General features: G+C 40.3%; 1 protein-coding gene across 2 annotated transcripts in view; it reads right to left on the bottom strand.

Moving 5' to 3' along the window:
• Nucleotides 1–27,440, bottom strand: part of GAS2 (growth arrest specific 2) — an 87,455-nt gene extending 60,015 nt beyond the window's left edge. Inside the window, exons 1-3 of one of the 2 annotated variants that reach the window (XM_050974869.1) lie at nucleotides 27,334–27,440; nucleotides 16,425–16,584; nucleotides 8,301–8,425 (exon numbers count right to left, since the gene is read on the bottom strand). In XM_050974869.1, the coding sequence (XP_050830826.1) occupies nucleotides 8,301–8,425; nucleotides 16,425–16,566 (267 nt within the window). In that variant the 5' untranslated portion in view covers nucleotides 16,567–16,584; nucleotides 27,334–27,440. Of the gene's footprint in view, nucleotides 1–8,300; nucleotides 8,426–16,424; nucleotides 16,585–26,883; nucleotides 27,011–27,333 lie in introns of those variants that run through there. The other variant, XM_009098714.4, reaches the window with a different exon arrangement.
• Nucleotides 27,441–27,878: the final 438 nt, after the last annotated feature.

The following is a 27,878-nucleotide window of genomic DNA, read 5'->3' as shown; positions in this document are numbered from 1 at the left end:
AGATGATCCTGAGCTTTTCCCCATCACAACCTCAGAAGTCAGAGCTGAATTAGCGAAGAGTAGTTGAAGGACACAAAAGAAATCCTAGTTTCTGAATTTGCCTCATTTTTATTACAACTAAATGAGAAAAAAATTGGAGGATTGCAATTAACAGGAGAATCACATTTCTGCGTGGCAATGTCACACAGCACAACTTGTGAATGAACATGCCTATAAGCACCAATTATTCCATGAGATGTGAAAGTATTTCCATGAGATATAAATGGTGACATCTGTAAATCATGTGGATTTTCATGGGACATATTTTTAAAAGCATCTTATGCATTATCAAATTATGTTTTATCAAATATCACATTCCTAAAGGGGACATGATTCTCTCAAAATAAAGCATAAAACCCACTAAATTTTGGCAAAAGCATCTAATTTTAGTAATAGCAATTTCAAAATAATTTTATCCCTTAATTATTCCAGAAAAACCCAAGCTAAGGAAAATGCTTCCAAAAAATTCTTACTACATGGTTGAAGTTCATCAAAACACATTACAGGTTCTAAAATTTCTTATGGAAGAAGGTTTCCACATTTTCACTGACAGTGTGGTCAAATAACAAATATTACTTTGATCTATGGAATTGTAGTGAATAGCCTTTCACTGTCAGTCTAAATAAAAAATGTAAGAAGCTATTCAGATTCCTTGATAATGGTGGGTATTATCATTATGCCTCCTCTTCCACCTGGTTTTCTCCCAATGATCAATCTCACATTTTATGACACTCTGAGTGCAAAACAAGATGAGGGTTTTCCAGCCCTTTGCTGCAAGATTAGTTCCAAATGGTGCACTTGTGCACTCCCATGAGGCAAGTGTCAAGAAAGACTCTGAAATATCTAGACAGGCTAAAGAAATAGAGAATTTTTTGAGATGCTTTATCTGTTTGATTTCTGAATTTTCAGATGTTTAACAAAGATGGAATGTTCATGCAGATGCTGAAAACCTTCAGGAAGAATTTAGCATGAACCTCCCTGCAGGTAAATCTGATGCTCCAAAGCCCTGGATGGTAATTTTTGAAAAAAAAAAATGCATATTTGTCTTTATGATAAAGAATCTGAATTCCTGTATGTTTTCCCATTAAAAACCACAAGGAAACTGCTAGAGCCCAGGGAATTCTAAACAGGTGTGGAACTTAAAAACTTTCCTGATTAGAAAAACATGGTGGAGCTTTTATCTATACAACAAAATTTCTAAATCAGCCTTAAATCAGCCTCAAGTTAAGAGCAAAGCTTTACTGCATCCTTGAAGCCTTTGGGGCTGATTTACATAAAGAAACACAAATTTGAATATTTATTTAAATAAACAAACATAATTATGGCAGCTATAAATTGATGTCTGTGCCTCAAAGGGACTTTGTTTTCTTCTTCTGCATTGCAGTAATTACTTATGTTCCCATTGCTTCAGAATTTTTGGCTTTTCTTGGTTCAGGAGTCACTATTGGTAATTGCATCAAATTCTGTAGCTCTTCCTTATTCATTATTCCCAGAGAACTGCTACCACTAACTTAGACTTAAGAATTGCACTGTAAACTGAAGGCAGTTGGTCTAAATTATGTTGTTTTCTCAAGTTATAAGGTAATTTCCACACAAGTGTCTGTTACATTTCTCTTCCAGACTATTCCTAGTAGTCTAAATAAAAAGCCAAATAGAAAGATCTGTTACAAAGATGTCTCTAGTTTGCTTTAAATAATTAAATAAGTAACAGGAACATAACAATGCATTTCATATAAGAGGCAGAATCCAGAAAATCTAAAAATGGCTTTTTATAAATTTCCCTCAGAAAATATGCCATCCCTAGATTTAATACATGTATTGAAGTAATGGCAAAAATGTTATGAAAACATCAAGGTTTAACATAAATGTTATGAAGTGTTTAAGTATTAGCATTCCATATAAAGTCAATGTAAATTAAAACTCTCTGGGATAAAAACCCTGTGTTCTGCTGTTAAATTATATTACTGGAAATCAAAATTTGGTCCTCATGGCCTGATTTGCAGTCCAAATCATTATATTTTCCAAAGTTGGATTACCAAGTAGTTAAATACTTAAATCTGCCCTGCTTTTTCCCTGACAATTAGCTTGTGATGCAAATTCTTGTTATTTCTGCAATGCTAAACAGGAGCAGAGAAAGGGGGATGCAGGAGAATCACTGAAAAGAGCAAGGCCAGTTCACATCCACTGCTCTTCAGCCAAACCAGGGAACAAAGCATGCCTTCCCAAGGACAAATATCAATGAGAAGAACAATCCAGATGTCTTGGTGCTGCCTCCAGGATTGCACAGCTCTGCTTCCAACACAGTGCATGGCTTGAAGTGCATTTAAAACCTTTTTAAGTAGTTCTTCAGTGGATTCACCTGGAACATGCCAAGCAGACAAACACACAATATCCTGGGATTGTTCAGAAATCTGCTTTCGTAGTCTGATGAGCAGCACCAGTCTACTGTACTATGCAATCCTCCTGCAAGCATAAACTTTAGTTTATTATTAGCAGGAGTATTAGCTGAGGCACAGAAGGTTTGTGCATGTGACCTACTGCAGACAAATCCTTCAATATCTGCAAGAAACCAGCTGAAGGAGCAAGCTATTGACATGTCTGAGAAACATACAGAGTCCTCCAAAAAGCAGCTTTACAGTCTTGTGGAAATCATTCCTTCTAGATGGATCAGCACTTGTGAATCATTTTGCAAGATCATTCTTTCCCTCTCACCTCCACATCAGTCTGCCACTAGAAAGATTAATACACAAAAGGACAACGCTGTTGTTTTTCAATCCTCCCAAGTAACTGAGAGTCATATCCATCATGTATATGATTAGAAGTTGGCTCCATGAGCTTGTATTGCAAAATAAGTCCAGGAAAGCAGATTGCTGCTCCAGACCACAAAGGATCTGTTCACAGTTTAACAATGGATGCAGCCCTATTCATGAAATCTTCAACTGGAGAGTCAGATCTGTAACTTACAGAGGGGACCTGACATCACTGATGCAGCTGAAGCCTTTTGCACTGGGCAGACAGGTTCGAGGCACCAAGTTTACAGAACACCACACATTCATCCCACCTATAGGACACAGATAATCTTAAAAAACTGAAGCCTTCAGTCTAAATAAAACCACCATGTTGATTAGATCAGACTTTGGCCATCTGGGGTCTAAGAGCAAGATCCAGATTCCAGATCTAATTCTGAATATTTCTTTTAATTGTAACTCTTAAAATGCATAACATGACTCTCAAAGATAATTCACCTCCAACCTGCTCCATGAAGACATAGTTTTAAGTGGAGTATTTGTAAATATATCAAGGATGGTGGGCACACTACTGTGCCCTGCCAACAAAAATGGTGACAACAATTAACACAGTTTATTTATGCTTATTTTTAAATATTTTTTACTGGTCTTACTGAACTAAGCCAAACCAAATCAAATGTGGGCTCTGTGCATATTGCATATGTCTTGATGCTTTGGATTTATTTGTGCAGCTGTGAAATTCTCAACTTAACTATCTGTCAGAAAAAGTAAAATACTGACAGGAAACTGTGGAGAAGAAATGCAAGTCAGTGGGAGAAAATTAGAAAATGGCCTAGTGCAACATTAATTACTCTCATGGAATAGCTGCTGCTATAACAAGTCTGTAGTTTCAAGACAGTCTTCCATTAGCACCAGCACAGGTAGTTTCAACAACTTACTACTACACAAATCTTGAGCATTTATTAAGATTGATGCCAGTTATCTCCTTGTCATTTTATAAATGTACATTATTAGAATGATTACTCTAAAAATCTCTAGAAAGAGGAAAAAAATTACTTCTTAGGAAATACATTATATAGTCAAACTGACTTCCCTGTTAAAAAAACCCTTTTTCATCTAAGACTCAAAACTTTTGTCTGTTTGTAGCAAAGGATCAGATACAACATCAATGCTTTCAGAATTATCAGCTTTTGAAGCATGGTTTAGCTGCTTAACAATGAAGAACATTGTCTTCTGGGACTGTACTTGTGGGGTGCCCTGTGCAGGAAGGAATGATGGATCTGACTCCATGCTCTCAGAAGGCTGATTTATTATTTTATGATATTACATTATATTAAAGAATGCTAAACTAAACTGTACTAAAGAATAGAGAAAGGATACTGACAGAAGGCTAAAAAGATCATAATGAAAACTTGTGACTCTTTCCAGAGTCCCAATACAGCTTGGCCCTGATGGGCCAAAGAGTGAAAACAGCTCACATGAAACCAATGGAACAATCACCTGTGTGTAAACAAACTCCAACCACATTCCAAAGCAGCAAAACACAGGAGGAGCAAATCAGTTAATTATTGTTTTCCTTTTTCTCTGAAGCCTCTCAGCTTCCCAGGAGAATTATCCTCGGTGAAGGGATTTTTCCAGAAAATATGAATGCCACATTCTGGGATTTGCAAAAGAATCCTAGGACCTAACATCTTCTGAAATGAAGAATTTTTAAATGCTTCCTCTCTAGAAACTGAAATGTTTTTAATATTCTTATTACTGAACATGAACCACTCAAACTGCAAAGCAGCCAGAGTCATTATGATATCTAAGGGTGCTTATTATGGCATTAGGCTCACAACAGCAGCGTGCAGAGACTGCCTGAACAGCACCAGAGGCTGCCAAACCCCTGTGCTCTACATTCCACATCACTCTCCTGAAAAACGAATATCAAAGAGGACTTTGGCCCAGGTGGTATTTTTAGATGCAGGGATTCAGTCCTAAAAAGGCTTTCTACGTAAACAAAAAATCCAAATATAATTCAAAGTAATTTCTTAGAAGTTTGACTCTTGTGATAATTTCCCTTTGTCCACTGGCACAGCCAGCAGGATACCCATGCCCAAGAAACAATAACACACAGAACCTATGAGTGACCCTTATTCTAATACTTTTCAGCTATAGGGACTTCCTCCTCTGGGTGGGGTTTCTGTGCATTCAGCCTTCCAAAAGATCTCTCTTCCCATACCTTATTTAGTATGTACTTTTACATTTATTCAATTTAAACATTCCTTGCTGTGGTGTTTGTAAGGATCCCCAGGATGAGGTCAGAGATGAGAATTTTGACTCCAGGTCCTCAGAAGGCTGATTTATTATTTTATGATATTATATTAATGAATGCTATACTAAAGAAAGAGAAGGAATACATCAGAAGGCTAGAAAAAAATGAATAGTAAAAACTCATGACTGAGTCAGAGAGTCTGGCACAGCTGGATGTGATTGGTCACTGAATTAAAACAATTCACATGGAAACAACCAAACATTCACCTGTTGGTAAACAATGTCCAAGCCACATTCCAAAGCAGCAAACACAGGAGCAGCAAGCAGATAATTATTGTTTTCATTCCTCTCTGAGGCTTCTCAGCTTCCCAGGAGAAAATCCTGGCAAAGGGATTTTTCAGAAAATATCATGGTGACTCCTTGACAAGAATTTTCCCATTTGTATGTAAACAAGGTCTCCCTTTTTCTTGTTTGGCTTCCATCAGCTCCATTCAATGTCCCATAGTTTTTGTACAGAAACTGACCATTTACCACACCATTCCTGATTTTGCCAGCTCCATCACGTGCCCCTCTTTCCACACTCAATCCTAACCTATCCAATCACTCACAAAAAGCAACTCCATTATTTCCTTCATGCATAAAAAGTTATGCCTTTTTTGCCTGCCTCTGAGTCTTAAGGAAAGAAGACTACTTCTTCATCACCATCCATTTAATCTCCTTTACAGCCTCTTCAAGCTCTATCCCCAAAGTCACATTTCCAGTAGTTTCCTGTGTATTTTGAAAATGTCCCCAGTATCCACAAGTGTTTCCACATGACAAAAAAGTGTTGATATCAACATGACAATCGTCCTTCCAGATTTGGAAAACACAATATTTTGGGAACTTTTTTGACGTCTGTTTTCCCAATTTACTCCACACTCAAAATAGCTGATGCTGGCCTAGGGGATTCCTGAAATCTGAAGGAAGGTTAATGCTCACTAATAAGAAAGGGAATGATACAGTTTGGTTAACAAACCAACTGAAAAACTGACATTGACTTGAAACTTATTGCACAAGCTATTAAACCAGAAGCAATACGATTTAAGCTCTGCTATTTTGTAGAGTACTGCAATATGAATTTAGGGAATTATGGCAAAAAACCTGATGACTCAGTGCTTGTAATATTAGCTTTTAATGCCTTTTTAATCTGTTGCTATTGTTGCTAAACTGGCCAGACAGCCCCAAAGAGCTTCACAATGAATTCATGATCAGTAGTACATATCAATCAGAGCAGAATATATCATCTAAAACTAAACCCAAAATATTACATGAAGCTTTTCCATAGGAACAAGTTCCCATAGAAGGTAAAGCTTTGCTTATGAAAGCTGACCAGATCTTCAAGCTTGTGGAAGGCCTTGGTTAGGATGACACACACTCCCTCCATGAACCATATCCTTATCATGACTTCCTCACTCCTGCAGCAGGCAAACTGATCCTTCTGGCTCATTTTATGTCATTATCATTATACAGCTGCTTCTATCTAAAAAAATTCCAAGTTACATATATGGTTAGAAAAGTTAGTTATCTATTTTGACAGAGGCTGAACTGCACAGAAATCAGTGGCTTCTCCCAGCTGCCAGTGAAGCCATCAGGGCACCCTGGGGAAAGAACATGTTTCTGTTATCCTGTGCAGAGCAAGGGTCAAATGGCTTCGAGATTCCACATCTACTATTAATGAAATGCATAAAAATGATTCGGGGAGGATCGTGGAATCCTTTCTATGCTAAATTTCATACAGCATTATCTCCTCAGAAATGTTCTTGGCACTGCAAAGTCAGATTTCTCACCGTGAAAACCAGTCCTATTGCCCAAGAGTGCTATACAGGGAATCAAAATCTGAAGGGATAAATAGCTCCCTAATAGTATACAATGATGCAAATCTATTATTCTGCCATTTCTTTGAATTCTTACTAAGCATGAAATAACAAACATTGAGAAAATAGCAGTGAGGTACATTTTTTTTCCCTTTAAATGCATTGTCAGTTGTACTGGCCTGATAAATAAAGACCAACAAATCCAAATAATGACCACAAATAATGACCATATGGGACTGCAAATGTCCAATTGTCTTCTAATGTAACTTAGAACACAAAAAAACAGTACAAGTAACCCTTCCTTCTGCTTAGCTAGTTCCTAGGCTCAATCATAAAGACTGCCCTGTGTGTTTTCTCACTTGAAAGCTACTATGACACTTGGGTGAAGACAAGCCAGACCATATTATGAAGAGGAACTCCAAAGCCACCCAATACTTCTATTAAAGAAGACCTGATTATGATTTGAAGTAGGAAATATGGCAGACAATTTCTTCTACAACAGCAATTATGAACTTGGAACCAAGAAAAACAACTTACACAGGTGCAACTGACACAAGGCTGTCAGTTCTCAGATCAGCTGACAAAATTTATGCCATGCCCTAATTCCTGCTACAGACAAGTTATGAAACATCAAGAGCAGAAAACGCATTATGTGATTTCTCTTCTTGGGCTCTTTTTTGCCTGTTCTCTATTTGCCTGGTTTAGCTTTCAAGGAAGATGCACCTGAATGCAACCAAACAATGTAAGAACAGTTTCACATTGATTGTGTTAATGTGTCAACCATTTGATTCTACTTCTCCAATAAAAGAACCTGCTGCACTCTTGAATGTTTCCCAGTAAGATTCTCCCAGGAGAATAGTTTAAATTAAAGCAAGGTTGTGTTCAAACAAGTCCTTAAATGGATCCTTCCAAAACTCGTAAGTATTTTCTAAGTTTTCCATACAATTCCTTCAACTCTTTACTGAAACCTCTCCCAGTACATCAACAGAATCTTTAAACTCAAGGCACCAAAACTAACAGTAGAGTTTTATTATTGGTCTCCCTAGAGCTGTTCTTGGAGGAGAAGACACCTCCCACAGCTACTTAATATTCCCCTTGAAAATAAACACAAGGATCATATTTTTACTATTGCCTACCACATTCCACTGCTAGATCTGGTTTATTCTTATTGCCCACATATTACAAGTACTTTTTGAGTAACTGCTTTGCATAGATACTTCAATAAATACCAAATAAACATTATTTCCATCCATTTCATACTGCAACTTTTCTACACAGAGCAATTTCCTCCCCACCCATTTGCAGAATCTCCACATATAAAACTGTTCAAAAAAACCCTCATTACCAAAATGGTGGGATACATCAGAGACTGATATTAAATGCTAGAGTGTTGATCAACACTTACTTTGCCAGGCTTGTTTGCATCAAAGCTGTTTTCCTTAAATTTCTCCTGCAGGGTCTCAGCTAGCCGGCAAAGCAAGGCACCATTATCCAATTTCTCCATAAAGGTTTCTGCTGTTATTTCTCTACCTGAACATTAAACAGAAAGTTAGCATGGCAGAAAGCATGCAATGATATAGACTGCATTTATGTAAAAAGAGAAATAAAATTTAAAAAAATGAAAAAACTTTAACTGAAAAACTTGCATTACTTTGAATATTTTAGGAATAACCTCAATACTACTTTACTGGCAGATATACAGAAAATTATGAAAAAAAACATGCTCTTTTTGGGAAGGCATGTGATATTTGAAAAATAGTTCCAGCATATCCAACCCTGTGCATTTCACTTTACTTATGTTTTAAAAGAGAGAGTACAGCAGGAAAATGGTTTACACCAGTGTGCATGTGCAGTTATAGCATGAATTGTTAAGAGTTGATTTTGTTAGAGAAGTAGAAAACCATCTCAAAAAGGAAAGGGTGGTGTATTTTTAGTAGACTCTTACATCTTGATCCTGCAAGAAGTAGAGAAGACAGTGACTGCAATGATCCTATGAATGTTCTTTTTCAGAAGTACAGTTAGGTACATAACAAAATAATAGAGAATAAAATTTCACATTATACATCTACTTGCCACACAGATCAAAACTTGCACTAAAAGCACAAACCTAAAATCCCCTGCTTATAAACTACATCAATTCTCACATCAGGCTACATGACAGCGCTTCAGCTGCCAGGAGCTGTCCTCTCTTCTGCAGACAAGCTCACACAGCAATGAAATCACATCCCCCTGGAAGAGGGAATCACCTGTGCCATGAGGAGATTGCATGCCGACCCCAGATGGGAAGGGAATCATTTACCACCCCAGACCAAACATCCAGGATCTTAACACAATCTTCAGTAAAAATATTCCCATTTCCTATTCAGAGTTTTTCATTTTCACATTTCTACCAAAAATTTCCCTTTACTTTGGACACTATGTTGACAAGCTGCTGTATTTTTCAGCCCTTTTAACTTATATTCATATCCAGAGAACATCAAGGAATAATTCTTGTTCTTCCAATTATGACAGCATTTTTTTTTCCCTCCAGTATTTAAATATGCCATTTAGGAAATAACACTACTAACTCATTTTTCATAGGCTGTTACACAGCATGCATTAGCAACAATAGTCTAGAGTGCCAAAAAAGAAAAAAGAAGAATATTTAAAAACTGAAGTGAGACTGGTTCCTCATCCCATCCACATCCACTCCTGCTTCCATGAGATGTCTGGAATTGAAAATATTAACCTGTTTAGAATAGGTTCACTGCAAGTTTTTGTCAAACAAAAGAGGAAAAGCTTTCCCATATCTTTTTGCTAAGAAGAGAGGGGGAAAATAACATTCAAAAGTAACAAAAATGAAGTATATGCATTAGTACTGAACTTCTTGCTGATACATTGTAACCATTGATACTCCATGTCACAATACTGAAGATAGCAGCATCATAAAGCAGTAAGATTTTAAAAATGCTACAGGAAAGCTGATTGCTCTAGGCCCTTGTCTGAGAATTTTGAGATACTTTAGCATCTTTTGGGCAAAACCCAAAATGTGAGTTCTTTCAGTTCGGTAGGTTAAGATAAAAATGATAAAGATTGTTGCAGCAAACCATCAGATACAGCACACTTCTGTTTTTCATTGAAGCTAAACTTGTTTTTTTCCTAACACATTTTACTTCAGAAATATCTTTTTAACATGAAGAATTTCCCTGTTTTATTCCCACTTGTTTCTATTTGCCATGCAGCCCACTTTATAGCTCCTGTGTGCATAAATGACTTCTCCAGGCAAAAGAGCAGCAGCAGCACTGCAGACATGCAGAGTTAGCTTATGCCTAACTGATAATATTTTTGCCATATCTCCAGATCAAATGAAGCCAGGAACGAAACTATAATAGCCCAGACACAAAAAAAAACTGAACAGCCCAGCATCTCAAAAGACTTTGCCACCATTCTAGCCGACATATTTTCCCATTTGCCCCATCAGCATTTTTATAAAATACTCTAAAGCCACCAGAAAGATAAATTTTAAAAATAACAATGCTTCAGAAACTGCTTGAGTATTACTTTTTATAATACACTCCTTCTCTTCTAAAAAATTTATTTTAAGTGTCTTTAACTAATTTTAAGTATCTTTAACAGACTAAAAATTTTTATTTTGCTTTGCAATGCAAAATTTTCACAAACACAAACAACCCCCCACACACATTCTACATCTCTTCTTTCCTATGCTATACAGATGCACCATTTCATAATAACAGAATGTTATAAAACCCTTAACCAAATTTTTTTACATCTTTGTAAAAAACAAAATATCATTAATTTTATCTTCTTCTGCTATTTAACAATCTATTTATATTATTTTAAGTGCTGACTTGCATTAGCAGTTTGGTCACTGCATACTGTGCACTAAACTGGATTATTTGAGTTCTATTTGCCTTTATGAAATCTGAAAGAATGAGTTTTGCATCGAACATCTGTCTCCAATGAAAAGTGTATTAGGTGTCAGCTTTCAGTTCACTGTATTTTATGGCTTCATAAGGTGGCATTTCTTTGCTGAAACAGACACGCTGACATATTTAACAGTAGAAATGGATTGATTCAAGTAAGAGTAATGTTCATAACCTGAGGAAAAAAACTGCTCCGTGTATTTGTATGGAAAAAACATCAAACTCCATTAAAAATGTACAACTCCCCCTGTAATTACCAGAAAGCAGTTGCAATGTTTTTACAGAATGGTAATAACATTAAGTATAATAAAAAAACAACACTGCAAGTATGAGAAGAAAATCCAGGAATATTTTTTCAGAAACCTCTCAAGGGCTGCCTACCCTCCCTCTCACCACAACCACCAGAAAAAGTCCCCTCAAAAAGTCAAACAGCTGCACCTGAACTCCTACCACTTGCAAACTGTGAGCATCTATCTCTAAGGTCACCCAGGGCTGGGGGACCTAATAAAACCAGACTGGAGGTTCATGAAGAAATAATAGAAGAGAGTTCTTGCCTTAGGTGTGTGCTTAAGAGGATGAAGTTTTCCCTATGGGTCTCAAACACCCAGAGCCTTCAGAAGAAGAGATGGGCTTAAAGACCCAGGAACCCAAATCTGGTCAATTCCTCCATCACACTTGGTGTGATAACTACAGGGCAAGACTGACTCCAGCCTCACAACTTGCTGATGGACTATTTTAATTGTATATTTTGTGTAGTAACACAAAACCAGTCATTTACAAACAGAAATATTGCACTCAAGGGAATCTCTGAAACATCTACAATACTGAGGACCTACTGAAACAATTGCTCCTGACCCTCTCAATTCACATATAAATGCAAGACAACAAAATGTGATAAAAATAAAGAAAACCAAGGTCAGTGACTAAGCATATGCAAAACTGGTTCTTTTCTGACAACACTGCTCTGTTCTCTACAATAGCTGACAGCAGGAGAAATAATTTTGAAAGCACTGAGACATTAGTACTTACTTGAAATGGGACATATAAAAAATTCCAAAGGCATGCTGATTATAAAGAAAATTATAAAATAACTCAGCTAAGTAAGAAACTATATCAGTGCCAGAGAATCACTGGAGGTATCAGTACTGTAAATACCTTGATACTCACACAATTAAACCCGAATTTCCCACTGGATCAATCTGAACAAACTGATGTTGAAAATGTTCTGCTACAGAATGCTCTCAGGCAACAAGGTGAGCAAGGACACTAGGCTGACACAGATTCAATTCAGAATCAAAGAAAAACAGTTCCCTTGCAGAAGACTCACTATTCTCCAACTTCAAACTGTACATTCCTTCAACCTTTTAAATACTCAGCCTTGTCTTCAACTTGATGCCTCTCCTAACATCCTCACCTCTGTTCCTTTCCTCCAAGTCTCCTTCACTTTTGCACCCAAGAAACTTTTACATGCATCAAAGAATGGTCAGTGTTTACATGTCAGATTTCTCAGCATCCTGCATTCCCTGGGCCCTCACCTCTGAGCTTCTGAAGCCCTGAACAGGACTGACACCTTGGAACCCAACATATGCCCGAGGTGTAGTCAGTCCCACGTGCTAAATGAAGCTGGATGGAATAAAAAGACAATATAACCCTCTGCAGCTTGTAAATAAACTCTGGGAATGGGGAAAAAGATTAGAGGTCCACAAAACCAAACTGTCCAAGAGGAAACAAGGAAGCCATCTCTCTGTACCTGTCCTACAGGCTGGAGAGGAGCCCCACTCCTCCTCATGTCAGCCAATCTGCTTCTGCAGACACACAAAAGAAAACAAGACAATACTAGAGAGTAAAGCAGACAAGCAAATCTTTCAAATGGCCATTTTGCCTCTACTGGAAGAGTTCTGTGGCCCAAGGGTGCTAATTCCCATATGCACCTTGCTCAGGGTGAAAGAGAACTGAAATTATGAAATCTGGAGCCTGCTTCACAGAGCCAGTGAGTTTAAGGATAACTAGCATTTCTTAATTCAAGCAGAAAGGTTGAAGAGGGGGATTTAGATGGGAACTATTGGAATCTTCAGTTATTACATGTACAAACCAAAACCACATGAAAGGTTTTCTTGCAGACTTGCTGCCCTGGGTTATCTTGCCGTGATTTTCAGTGTACAGTGATACAGTGAACACCTTTTTATTGAGGTCACTGATGTAACATGACTTTGTGTGTTTGGCTGCCTGCTGTTACACTGCTTTTATAGTGTGGGGAGCTTCTCTCATCTCTCATCAGTCAGTAGTTGAGCTCTTCTGGTGGCTGTGTAATTGTAGAAGCACTGCAGTGTCCAGATGCAGAATATGCAGAATTTAATTTCTGCAGCATTGTGACTCTGAATCCTCTTCAGTGTCCACAAGAACATTCTACTAAAGTAAGAAATCTACCAAATTTGGAGTCTGTCAGAAGTGAAAGCATTCCCAAATGCTTCATAAGCTCTATACCCAATAGAAACAAGGCTCAGAGATCATTCTGACTTGCAAGTCAGCTAGATTAACACATCTTGTTGGCTTTGTCACTGCCACTTGACTGAGACACCAAAGCTCAATGGAGAGAAGCGAGGACGGGAGACACAACATCTATGGCTGCACTCTCCCTTTCCAGCAGACAAACCACATGTCCCACTTTGAAAATGCTCTAATGTACAATATCATATGATTTAATCCTATCTGACACATGGATTTCATCTGCAATGTCCTTTTTCCATCCCCCAGAGTACAGACAGCTAAAATCCATTCAGCAATGGAGCTGTAAAGATGAACTGTCCTCTCAGAAGCTCTGAGTTTCTCTGACATGGTTCCAAAAAATAATTAGCAAAGTGCACACAAAAGTACTGGTGATTACTAAACAAAAACCCCCACAACAATGTCCATGGTAAATTAAATATGCAAAGTCTCAGGATTAAAAAATTCTTCCAATGTTATTTTCCAGCCGCACCATGTATCTCACTTTTCTAAATTTATCAACTGGGTAAGGTCAAATTCTAGCTATTCCTACTTTCTATCTGATAACAGAACACTCCATTCATACTATAAAGTGCAATATCCCAATAATGGTTTTTGTGGGTTTTGAAACACATCAGGCTATGCTGCTGCAAAACCATCACCATTCCAAATTCCAGTTACACTGCATAGAACATGACTGTCTCTCCACAAAAATCTCCTAAAAAACATCACTTGATCAAACTGCCTCAAAGAGTTTCAGCCCTGTATTTCCTTAAAATACTATTTTTTAAGCTATATTTCTTTGAAAAGAAATTAATCCTTTTTAAGTCCTAGTGCAGATGAATGACAAAAATATAAATGAAACAAAATGGCAAAAGATAAATGAAATACATAATAATTTCCCTTTTAAATTGAGTAATCTTGTTGCATGAAAACTGCAATAAGGCCACTTACAATGAAGCCACACAAGACACAGACAGAGCAAGCTAGGATGTGGATACACACAGTATTATCTGCTCCGTGTTACTTGCACATCCATGCATGTAAAGATCTACTGCCCATTAATTCAAAATACATTATTTCTTCCATGTAGACAGGAAAAAACCCAAAACAAACAAAAAAAGCCTTCCATATTCTTCTATCCTTTTGGATGCTGGAAAATGCATGCTGTATATTAATTTCTATTTTACTGTACAGCAGCAGCCTCACACACACCTCCTCTATTTAAAGTTTATCCAAATTATGCAGTAATTAAACCAAATTTGAATTCTGAGTTGATATACTCTTATGAATAATAATTATTTTAATTCACACTTCATTTATTTTGAATGTGAATTTTAATTGAATTGAATTATTAATTTGAATAACAATGTCCACATAGGAATTCAAAGCACTCTAACAAAACCCTAGAATTTCAATTCATCAGCACAAACTCTGAGAAGAGGAGAGCTTGGTGCAAGAAGGTGTGGGGGAATGCATTAAGCAAATGAACTGTATATGCTGCTTAATTAAAAAAAAGAAGGTTGTGCCCATTTAGTCTTGGTGTCCATATGAAAAATCAGATATTTAATTACAGTTGGCATTTCAGAACCTCCTGCTGGTTGCTCCTTTCTTGCTCAAAGAGTGACCTCATTCCTAAACTTATCACTGGGAGAACTCTGTTACAAACTGCAAGCAATCTTCTATTTGTTTTAGAGTGGATCACTTAAAACTTCATTGTTCAAAACATTTAAACAATATATTGAATCCTTAATGGAATGTGCTGCTTCCAATTCAAAAAAGTCCCTTGGATGGCTGTCTTGTGGTAACTGGAATGTAAAAGTTCTGAATTTTGTTCTGGTTTTGCATAGACAAATTTATATTCAAAACACACTAATTTAAATGGAAGTACCATACAAATAAGTCATTTAAAACACCTGCCACTTTTGCAGCTGTGGGTTCATAACTCAATTCAAAAATTGGTATTGTCTACCTGCAAAATATTGTGTTCTGTTGACATTGTGCTTATTGATCACATCTGTCATGACATAAGTGATATTTCCTTTTCTTTCTCTTAAAAAAGAGGAAATAGAGCAATATAGAATGTGCTGATGAAAGACACTGGATACACTCTGTTACTGTGTGATATCACTGAGATGGTTTAACTACAGCATTTGCCATGGCAAGACACTGCCCACGTCTCACCAGAACAGATTTTCAGAATTGTTTTTTAAAAATTAAATAAACCCTCCCAAACCATGCACACCAAGTTTTCTTCCAAAATCCCATCAACTAAAGTTTCATGTAAACAGAGCTTCTGAAATATTTTTCTTGCCTTTATTTAATGAGAGGAGTTACAGGCATGTCTCCCTTAGGACGAGGTATTCTCTAAGTCATCTATTTCTTTGGTAGTATCCTCTGTATTTACAGAGATCATATGAAAGACTTTTTCCCTGAGTGTTCTCAGCAAACAACAAACTATTTCCCAGCTCATAATTTCCAAATTCCACCTTCTTGAGTAATTTGCACATCTCAAAGTATTGTCCCTGGCAGGAAGGAAAGGGACAATCTCATTTGCTCTTTTTTATATGCACCTGATTTTTTTTTTCCCCTCAATTTTGGTTTGCACTCTCTTCTGACAACAGCAAGCTTTGTCTTCATACACCAAGATGCACAGCAGTAAATCTCCAAACTCCTCTATGCACAGGCTACCACAAGTTTCAGCATGCACTGCCTTGGGCAGCAATAATAATTACTAGACCTCTTGGTCAGAGAAGAGCTATTAAAAGGTTCCTTCTGCCCAAGTCACTACCCCATGCTCTTCAGCAGGCCCATCATAAAAACAGAAGGCATAGGTGAAGGCAGCAATTAGTATCATTCAGCTTCGTGGTACAGGTACAGAAAAAACTTGCAAAAAAAATAAAATTACAATGAAATTTGAAAGAAAACTAAACACAGAATGTATAATGTTCAGTTATGCTTCTGACAGAAACACAGTGGAGGCAAATGACTCATCAGCTTTTCTAACCTTGCTAATATTTGTGTTATAATAAGTAACCATAACTTCATTTTTGAAACACAAAGAAATGTGAATTCCCAGCTCACAGTGCCCAGCACGTGCATTCCATCCTTTTGTACCTTACCCAGTAGGTTTGTGAGCCAGAGGGCCAAATCCTCCTTCATTGGCAGCAGGTTGGCCTCGTGTCTGCTGGCGAGCCACTGACTGTACTGGTGCATGTCGGAGAGGCCGGGCCCGCGCGCCTTCGGGCTCAGGGCAGTGCACATGGCTCAGCCTGTCGTCCCCTGGTCACAAAACCATGCCAAAAGAAATAAAAAAAAGTTCTTCGTTACACCAATTAAAGTCTCACGCGCTCCATGTTCAGAATTGTAGAAGATAATCCCAACCAGAACACAGCCCCTGTCTCTGGAAGGGTTCGAGGCCAGGCTGGACAGGCCTTTGAGCGGCCTGGGCCGACGGAAGGTGTCCTAGCCGTGGTAGGGAAGGGGCTGGAATGAGGCGTCTTTAAGGTCCCTTCCAAGCTGAACCATTCTGTGATTCAATCATGCCAACAGTAATTGTGTGCCTAGAGATGTGTCTCTGTCCCCCTGGAGCCTCGCAGGGACCCCCAGCCAGCCCCGAGTGGGCAGACACCGGGGGACAACCCCGACATGGCCAACAGTGGGGAGACATCTCTCGTGCCCCGAGGGTGCTGAGGGCGGCTGGGCCAGTCACCTTTGCAGCAGAGGAGACACCAGAGACATCGGGGGAAGAAAGGGCTGACTCTTAGCAGGGGTAAATCCAAGGTTTTATTGAGGAGCTCTGGGGAGCTCCTGCACCTCTAGGGGGGGGCCTCCTCTGAGAGCCCAGGGGGAGATGTGCCAAGGTTACATTTAAAGGGAGGTGGAAACCAAAAGTAGATGACGTTTTACCAACCAATAGATGACCCAAGGGATGGGCACTAAGGGACAGACACTCAGGACACTCAGTGTATAAAACAAGTCTCAGGGGGCTGACCCCTGGCCTCTGGCTAATCACTCAATGTCTTGGACCAAAGCTTCTAGATGGAGGGGATGGGATGCTGAGTGATTGACAGAGAGCCAGGGTGGGGATTTGGGGATGATCTCATCAAGGAGAGGAATTCTATAGGTAAAGGGAAGGGGGTACAGCCTGGGATAAACTTGGGAAAAATACAGGGATACAAAAACCAAACTACTTCAAAGTAATACAAAGTATAAAAACACACTACAACAGAGGTGGATCTAATACATGGTTGCACACATCAGCGACCAAAACTTTGTTTTGTTAATGGATTTTTTTGTAAGTGATTAAACCATACAGATAAATGTTAACTTCATTTGTACTCACCAAGCTACATGTTGCCAACACAACATAATGTTCTGCAAGGAATTATTAAAATCAAATGAAAATAAACATTTTGCACAAAGCTAACAACTCACTATGGTGCCTGACCCAACACGCAACACCAATTCAGATTAACTAGAGAGCTTCAGAGATTTTTGGATCATACCCAGGAAAAACATGGCAACAACCAAATTGTGCTCCTACAACAAACTTATTAACAATTAATAAATGCTGTAACCAAATGGAAAGAGGCTATTTACAGCTTCCAAATGATCCAAGAAAAAACTACACTGAGTATATTGACTCAATAGCATTATTTCTTCAGAAAGCAGCAGAACAGCTACTGTTGGGCACTCACACTTGCCACTTCCCAAATTCTCCTCTGCTTCACTGATGATTTACTGAAACTTTTCGGTTAAGACAACTAATTCTGAACTCATGATGTATTAAAGGGTGTCAGTCGCAGGAGCCACTGCTGGACCTATCTCTGAGTCTCAAGGGTTTGTTCTCCACCTGGGACAGAAGTGTGCAAGGCTGTTTTTCCCTCTCTGAAAGGATCTTGGAGCAATGAGCTGAAATACTTCCTTGCCTGGAGGCTGTAGCCTAGACCAACCAGCAGACACAAGGTTGTCACTGACACATTTTATGAAAATCCCTTTGCCAGGATTTTTCTCCTGAGGAGCTGAGAGGCCTCAGAAACAAACTGTAAACAATAATTATCTGATAGCTGTGGAATGTGGGCTGGAGGTTGCTCACCAACTGGTGCATCTTGGATTGGATGCACCTGAATTGTTTTTAATTAATGGCCAATCACAGCCAGCTGTGTTGGACTCTGAGTCTGTCACGAGATTTTATTATTCATTCCTTTTCAGCTTTCTGATGTCTCCTTTCTCTTTCTTTAGTATAGTTTAATATATTATTTTCTTTTAATATAATATATATCATAATATAATAAATCAGCCTCCTGAACCATGGAGTCAAGATTCTCATCTCTTCCCTCATCCTGGGAACCCTCAAACACCACACAAGGTCTCGTACAGGTGGCACCAGACAGATATTTAGTGACTGTGAGACCCACAAGGAAGAGTCCTTTGGCTATTTTCCACACCAATTGTAGTAAGACATGTCAACTGCCTTCAATTTATGAATCTGCAAACATTTTCCCTCTGTCCTTTGAGTACCTTTCATTCCAGGTAAGAAATATTTGTGACCTTAAAAACAACATCAGAAAAAAAAACCAATTTATTATCCTATCCATTATGGCCCGAATAACAAAAATACTGAAACCAATTTCCATGTCAGAAAAGACAATATTTACTAAAAGTTAAAAAAAACAATTTGCCCTTCCATAAAACTGTGCTGTAACTGATTTTTCCAAATGTATGTAATGGTATTTGGGATATCTTAATACTTGTACTAAAATACTTCAGCATTTTTCAGCCTACTCTGTGTAACTAAACTCCATGTTTGCAAAAGGTCTGCATAAGCTCTTTGTGACAGTACCTCACCCCAAGTCCTGGAGTTTAGCTTGCCCTTGAGATAGGCACAGCTTTCACTACAAATATACTTCTTACTGAAATTAGACAAATTTTTTTCAGTTGGGGAGAAGCAAAAACATACATAACAAAGATTTATTCTCTTCTATACACACAAATTTCTGAATTATGAGTAGTTTTTACATTTTTCTAACAAAACAAAATCCTTATGTATCAAAGTTTCTTTGAAGGCAGAGGATTTTAAAGCAGACCAAAGTACTTAACTCATGCACAGCTCTGTTGTGAAACTGACTTTGTAAAAATGTCAGCTTGGATTTATGGCTTCCTGGTTAATTAAACTCAAATCATACCTGCTCATTTAGGGCAGGCTGCAAGGGAGGGGAGGGAAAAGGCCTGGACTGTTAGCTCTGCAAAAATCAATCTGGACTGTCACTCTCAAAATAGAGTGATTCAGACTAGAAGCTACCAACAGCTAAGGAATTTCAATGACAACATATTTAAAGTTTCTCTTCTTTACTCAGAACCACGTAAATTACTCTTTCAAATCATTTTGGATAGAATCAGAGGCAAGACAGACAACTGACACCAGTTGTCATCAAAGATTATAGGGGAAAGACCAAGTATCTATCACACACTTGCTTTCCAGAAAGAGCCTTCAAATAATTTTGACCATTTTCTGGGGTCTACAACCTCCACTGATACAGTGAGAGCCAGAAGTGAAATAACTTTTTTCTCTTGAATTACTTCTGCAATGACAGTGGTAAAAAAAGAAAAAAAGAAAAAGAAAGTTCTCATTCCTAAGTGGATGTATCTAAATATTTGGGAAAATCCTGCAATTTGTTTCTCTTTACATACAAATTGAAAAAATACAACAGAAAAAGCAGAACTATTTCACTAAAGGAGCCAGTTATACCCTGCATCTCTTCACTGGGAATAATTTCACCTGTCATACATGCTTTGTGGAGGGAGCTGGGCTGGATGACACTTGGAGGTGCCTTCCAACCCAAATGTATTGTTATTTGTATTTCAGGGATGCTCAGAGCAATATGAATCAGGAAACTCCACGCAGGGTGTGCCCTGCTAGAAGGGTAAAAATTGGTGCACACACACACGCTGAGCTGGGCAGTGAAGAAGAAAGAAGAAAACATCAGGCAATACCCTTTTCTTTCACCCCACTTCATCACTTGCAGGACCATGGATATGAAGTGCTCCATGGGAAGCTGGGGCTAATTAATCCCCAGCATTAGGAGATGGCTGACAGTCACCCAGACACAATACAGGCTGCTGGCACTGCTGGGGCTGAAGGAACTCCAGGGTCTCATCTCTTTAAGACAAGACAAAACAGAAGGAAGGCTTCTTAGGCAGCTCCATGGAAGCAGTCTGGGTTTCCACAAGAGTCTGTGGAAGAAGCACTGCAGTCTGTTTACACTTCAGGCCTCTTTCTGTGGAAATGCAGAGTAGAGAACTGGGGGAATAGGGATGTTATTTCAGTTTGCCTCTAAAATACAGCATTGTCTTTAAGTGTATTTCATATTGACCTAACTCGGCAATCAGGCTGTGTAAAGTCCCAAGAAAATTTTGAGACTCATTAAGGAAGAAAAGTGTGAGAACAAAGATTTTGGAGGATGCAAGAGTCCCTCAGTAACTCTGGTAAGTAAGAAGAAAACAGAGGGACAAGAAGGGTATTCTGAGTTAAGGGCAGCTTTCATCAGACACCTCCTCAGGATGAGAAACTGGAAAGATAACAAAAGCCAGACAGACAGGTGACAAAATGAAGGTGAAAATGAGATAGAAATATAGAGATGCATCGATCATTTTCACTCTAGAAGGTGAAAATTATTATTGCATCTCTATACTGGGACTAAGTGGGCTTGAAATTGAAGTCCTGAATGAAAATTATGTATGCACTAATTTGTGAAGTGGGCATGCAAAGTGAGGTCTGAGGAATGAGAAAGTTAATGCTGATGAAGAGCCTGAAAAAGCACAGATAAATCACATACAAGCCAACCTTACCTCTGTGTAAATTTTCTTTGATTTCATTTCCAAAAAAACTCCAAAATTTTTCACTTCTCCACTACTTTTCAGAAAAACTGCCCTACACTTCAGTAAAACCCACAAAATTCCTCCCTTGGACTTTAAAATTAATTATTAAAAAATTAAAACTCAGCTTTCGAGGAGCAGAGCATCTCCTGTCACAAACTCTCCAAGTTAAACTGGAAATCAGTTATCAAACAGCAAGCATCAGAAACTTTCAAGCTCTGAATTATCCTTCATGCAAACACTCATTGCTACTGAATCTCTTTAATTCAACTTCAGCCTTCACAACAGCTCAGTACTGAAGTACCCAAGCTTCAATAAAAAGTTCATCTACTTCATCAAATTGTACTTATTAGATGCTGATTAGAACTCCATCACACAGTAGCTGGGGTCCAGGAAGAAGCCAAAATGTGAGAGTTCTGTGAAGGTGACAGCAATGCAGAACTGAGCTCCTTCAAGATCTGTTTGAAGATCCTCCCTGTGGCGAAGGCCAGGCCCTTGTTTCATCACTCAGACACCTTCAAATCTCTTCCTTAAAATGTCTTAATAGATTTATTTTTTTTAGTGAACTGAAGAAAAGGTTTTTGATAATTTCTCAGTGAGGAATCTGGCCAGAGGGATGGACTAACTTGCACCAGAGGTAGACAGCAGCTTTCAAGGACACATCACCACAGCTGAGGCAAGGCTCTGGCCCCAACAACTATTTCATCCTTTCCTTTTGGCAGACAAAGTATGAACCAAGTAGCCAAAAAATATTGGGTTTCCTCATCTATTTTCTAACAGCAACATCGAGTCACCATATATCCAGCTGTTTAAAACTAGCCAACACAAACATGACAAATATTTTATAGAATGTTACACTTCTCTGTAAACTGCTGAGGCTGACGTGATATGCAGAAGCATTTTCAAAACTTACCTCTAAATGCTTTAAAGCAACTGCTTCCCCCTACCATTCAGAATGTAGATGAGGAACAGTCTTTGACTTCTTTTCATCCTGGTTTGTTACAGTTCATATTTAGGTAGCACAACCCTTTTTTCAGCCTCTCTCAATAAGAGGATGATGTCTCAAATTCTTAGCCTCATTGTCTAGATGAAGAATTCAGTGTGGGATGGTTTACAGTACACCCAGAAATGTGTATCAGATTCAACACACTCAAAGGTCCTGTTTCTCTCTGCTTGCTCCCACTGAACAGTGAAGTTCTTATTTGGGTTTACAGTAGTGCATTTAGTTATCTGTTTATTGCAGTTCATTGCTTGTATTTTGCCAGCAGTGTAACCTTACACTATCTGATGATTGTTATCAGTGATCATCAGGTGAAAGCAATGAGAATCAAACAAGTGATCTTCTGTGCTCCTACTGGCTTTTGTTGGGGTTGAGGGGTAGGAAAAAAGGAATCAAGAATGATACACTGTACTCAAAACACACAGGAGGCAAAGACTGTTTGATCTAGAAAGTAAAACTGGATGCACAATGAAGCACTCACAGTTGCAGATCCCCAGATTCAATTCCCTTTCCTATTCCAACCACCCTCCCTACCTGTAAAATTGTGATTATTTTCTTCAACCAAGTATGAAAAGGGAGGAAAAAAGATATGTATATATATAAAAGCTTGCATGTATGCATAGATATACATCCAAAGAAAATACATGTGCTCCAGCCTGCTAGATAATCATGCAAACCAACAGGTTTTTACTCCAAATTACCCATCCAGCTCCAGCATAGCTTACACTGAGTAGCTGCTGGCCATGCAGGGCCCTCTGCACCACATGAGTTTCACTGTCACTTCAACCTGGTTCCCAATTAAATGTGCATTAATTCTCAAGCAAAAAGGGGCTTGAAGCATTTCTCCCAGCTTGCTCCCACATGCAATCCTTCCAGGTCAGGAATGAAGAAGTCTTGCTGAGTCACTTGCTCTTGATGGCTTGACTTAAGAATTAGCATGGAAATGAAGCATTCAGTGAAACAAGCATTTTTTTTCTTTGTATTCAGTTAGAAAAGAATAAAAACAAATTAAAAATGTCTATGGAGGGGAAAGATCCATCATATAAAGCAAATGCAGACTTCCCTACAGTGACCAATCAGATCAGCTCTGATGCAAAGGTGCTGCATGATGTGCCCTTTGCAGAGGAGCTGACAGGGACACTGAGATTGGGTTTGGCCCCTCCAGGCACTCTTGCCCAGCAGGCAAGGTCAGGGACTGGCTCTGTGCAGCTGGCAGCCAAACCAGAGCCATCCAGGACTGAACATCTGCACACATGCCAGCTCAGTGGCCCAGCTGCTCTGCAAAGCTGGAACAACTGGAACAGAAGATGTCATAACTCTGCCTCAGACCCTGGGCTCAAAGAGTCTTTTTCATAAATCTTATCAGGATTAAAGGCAGGCTTTGACCTTGTGCAATGAAATCTGTTATTACATGATTGAGGAAGCATATTAGCCACTGGGTGTAGAAGAAACTAAACATCCAGCACACAACTGTGCAACTGCTTTAGTGTCAGTGATAGAGGAAACAGACAGCAACTGAGACAAGAGCAGCACGTTTTCCTCTGAAGGAGCTGGAACTCGAGCACCAGACTGCACATTGGCTTTGACAGAGGGGTATCAGCTATAAATACAGACAATCTCCTGCTGTCTCAGAGAGAAGGTAATGCTACTGGAAAGCAGCCAGCCTGGAAGGAGAGGAGACCCAGGATCAAAAGCCAGAACAGAGCTCATGAGTGTATCTGGCAAGGGTCTCTGCTGGATCTCCCTGCTAGCTCTAATCACCTCAAGCAGATGGAAAAGAACAGAACTTTTGAAATTTTACTAGAGTTTAAGTGGATTGTGTGCATCATTCACTAACTGTAACAGCAAGCTGAGTGCAAAAAAGGGGTGAGACTCAGTGTTCATAAATAGATTGAGCTGCAGAACAAAATGCATAATTGTGCAAGCAGAAATGAAGCTGCCCACAACTTGGGACCTATATTGCAATCACCACCTTCACATCATCAAGTGCCAGTTTTATAGACATGGCAGAAGCAAGGATAAATACATTCACATTTTAAAACTTATTTCAGTTTTCCTGTGTCAGATTGGAGAGTATAACATCAGTTCACAGACTAAAGATTGCTCTTGTTTTTCCACACATATATTCATATGTGTATATACACACATACATGCAGAAAGAGGTGGAAAAAAGATACATGAATGCCTTCCTTTGAGAGCCACAAAAATAACTGAAAACTTTTCATTTTTGAATGTCAGGAAACTGTTCCCCATGGTGAGATCTGCTAGACAGTGGAATGACTTTCCCAAATGAAACTGTGAAAGCTCCCTTTCTTGAAATGCTAAAAATGGACTGAAAGAAACAGTAAGAAAGAACCCAGAGACTTGCCACTCACTGTTAGATGTTACTTAGTCAGTCTTTACCACCTCCAATTTCCTGTTTACTAAAGAGTAATCACTCTCCTTTTGTCCTTTCACATACATAAAAACAAACACAATCATTTTTAAAGTCGTTCTGCCACTACCTTGCATATTTCCTCTTTGAGAGCTATTTGCAGAGCTTTCCCTTCTATAAGAAACAACAGGTCATTCTTATCTGCATTATCAGACAGGTACCTTACATGTCATCTTAACTTTGCCCACTGCTATAAACAAGCAGATAAAACACAAGCTGACAAACACAGCAGCATATCTTCATAAGGAAATTTAAATTTTCTAGATATTTTATTATCCTTATAAACTATACCACAACCAATTTAGCCCAAGGTTTCTGAGTTTTAACTTGGAACATGCTGTACATTAGGAGCAGGGGGAGGGGCACTGAAGGGGAACCACCATCTGAAACTCATTAATCAATTAGAATTTCTCATGGCTTGCATCAAAATGTGATCTACACTGATAGAGTAAGTTTTAATCACAAGAAGCCTTTGTCCTTTACATTATGAATACACATTACAAGTGTGTGCAGCACTTTGAGGCGAGGATGGAGAGCTTGGCAAAACAGCTTACTAATAGTTTATACCTGTAAGGACCTTGGTCTGAAGCCAGACCAAAACAAAGTTAACTGCACTTAAAAATCTGCTCAAATCATTGAAGCCTAGACATTCTCAGGACTGTGCCTAGTAGAAACAATTTTATTCCCCTGATAATGTCTCCTTTACCAAAAGGAAAGCAGAAAGTCTTTCTCACACAGACAAATTGAATGCTCCTAAAACAAAACTTTAGGAACATTCAATGTCTACTTGCTCATAAAATTATAACTTCTGGAAAATGAGCCTAACACTGTCTAAAACCTTTGAAGCTGATTCCTCTCTCCATGGCTCTTACTATATGTTTTTCTGATTGTCTAAGCAAAATAGCCATTAAAAATTAGTACAAAAGAAGTTTCAACCTCCACCTGTCAGAAAATAAAATACATATTTAAACTGACATATCACATCTCACAAGGAGTAGAAGTGCCTCTTGCTGTAAGGACACTATGCAGACAGTACTACAAGCTGACTTCCAATCATCAGCTTGGCTTTTAATTATGATGTTCCATTTCTAAATCCTGTCCTGAAATTAGTGTTAAGTTTAACTGAGAGGTGTAAAGTGCAGTTGAAGAGGTACTGTGCATAGTAAGTGTGCCAATTTAAATAAGACTGTAGGTAAAATAAATAAAGTGACCAAATAAGTCAGCAGGATAAAGTAAGTGGCAGCTAGAACTTGAGGATAGCATTGACTCTTCAGCACTTCACCACCTCCATGTAAGTTTGACCATGGTTCCAGCAAGGGCAGTATAATCCTGATAGATGGCCCATGGCACCATAGAGCATGGATTCAGGAATGGCCTATTTAGAAACTTCAATTAAATCACAATCCATGTCACAAAACCCTCACAAAGCTGTTACACTTGGCACAGCATCTGCTGTGCAATGAAACAAAAAATACATAATGTACATGGAAAACCAATAATAATTCGTTCCTTTTTCATGGCAAAGTAATGGCAGAAGCATGCTGAAGCTGCACTGGGAGCCTGCAATGCATCCGTCCTCCTGTCCCAGGAGCTGCAGTCCCCCAGGAGCGCGCAGAGCCAGCAGGCTCAGATGTCACCACTGTCCCGGGATGCACACAGCAATCCCAGATAACAGCAACCTCCATTGCTTACACCTAGAACGTTAGTGAAGAAACAGAGCCCGCAGAGCCAGCAGGCTCAGATGTCACCACTGCCCCGGGATGCGCACAGCAATCCCAGATAACAGCAGCCTCCATTGCTTACACCTAGAACGTTAGTGAAGAAACAGAGCGCGTAGAGCCAGCAGGCTCAGATGTCACCACTGCCCCGGGATGCGCACAGCAATCCCAGATAACAGCAGCCTCCATTGCTTACACCTAGAAGAAACAGAGCCTTCTTAAAAGTGAAACTCCGTCCCCGGAGATTTGACTCTAGAGCCTGAAGAGCAAACCAAGAGCCCTGGGCTAAGCAAGGGCGGCTTTTGGCACAAGACGGGTCCCGTTCTCCCGCCTCGGGGGGCGGCGGAGGGGCCGGGAGCGCCCGGCGGAGCTCGGCCGCCTCCGCCCGCCGCCGCCGCAGCCCCGCACCAACCCGCCCTCCTCCTCTCGCACCACCGGCACCCCAGGGCTGCCTAGAGAAACCATAAAGATAAACCAGAGCTTGGGGCCGGGGGTGAGTGCACAGTGAGTAAGAGCCACCCCCCATCCCTCCCTGCCCGCCCCGCTCTCACCCGCCGCGGAGTCCGATGCGTTTGTCCTCCTCGGGGCCCCTCCGCAGCCGGGCTGAGCTAATGGCTTTGCCATGAGTGCTGGAAGCGCTGCTCCCGGCTCTGCCCCTCGGGGGCAGGACCAAGCAAAGCCGCCGCAGCCCCCGGCTCTCTGTGGGATGCCCGGGGCTCACCGCCAGCCACCCGCATCCTCACGGCGCTGAGCCCCGGGAGAGGCACGCGTGGACCTCCGCCACACACCCACGCACGCTCTCATTCCGCCTCCGCCATGCTTTCACACTCCCACGGCAGAGAGCGGGAGGGAAAAAACCCTCACCAAAGCCCTCGAACCCCCCAAGCAGCCAGCGGCTGCAGCCACCCCCGCCGTGCCGAGCCGAGCCGAGCCCTGCTGCTCCCCCAGTACCCCCCGCAGCCTGCCCAGGACTGGGAGGGAAGGAAACAAAAAGCACCTACTCCCCACCGAAGAGCCGCCGGGCAAAGATCACCTTCCCGCTTCGCCGTGGCCCCTTTCTCTTTAAACCCGAGAGCAGCCGGCGAGACACACGAAACGCCCTCAATTTAAAGGAGCCCGCGCGGCGAGCCCCGCCGTAAGGCTGACAGCGAGCCCGCCGCAGGGCAGGCAGGGCTGGGCTCCCACCTTGGCCGGGGCGGGCAGGCAGACAGGCACAGTTCCCACCTTGGTAGGGAGGAAGGGAGGGGGGAGCCGGCAGGCAGGGCTCCTGCTTGGGCTGGGGCGGGCAGGAAGGCAGGGCTCCCACCTAGGCTGGGGGGGAATGAACAGGGCTTCTCACCTTGGCTTGGCAGGCAGGCAGAGCTCCCACCTAGGCTGGGGGGGAACAGGCAGGGATGCCACCTCGGCTGGGCAGGCAGGCAGGGATCCCACCTCGGCTGGGCAAGCAGCCAGGGCTCCCACCTTGGCTAGGGGGGAATGAGCAGGGCTCCCACCTTGGCTAGGCAGGCAGGCAGGCAGGGCTCCCACCTCGGGTGGGGGGGGATGA

Source organism: Serinus canaria, chromosome 5 (genome assembly GCF_022539315.1).
Source record: "Serinus canaria isolate serCan28SL12 chromosome 5, serCan2020, whole genome shotgun sequence".
In the NCBI taxonomy this organism is placed as follows: Eukaryota; Metazoa; Chordata; class Aves; order Passeriformes; family Fringillidae; genus Serinus; species Serinus canaria.
Note: the sequence above shows the minus strand (reverse complement) of the source record. Positions and strands in the feature narration are given on the sequence as shown.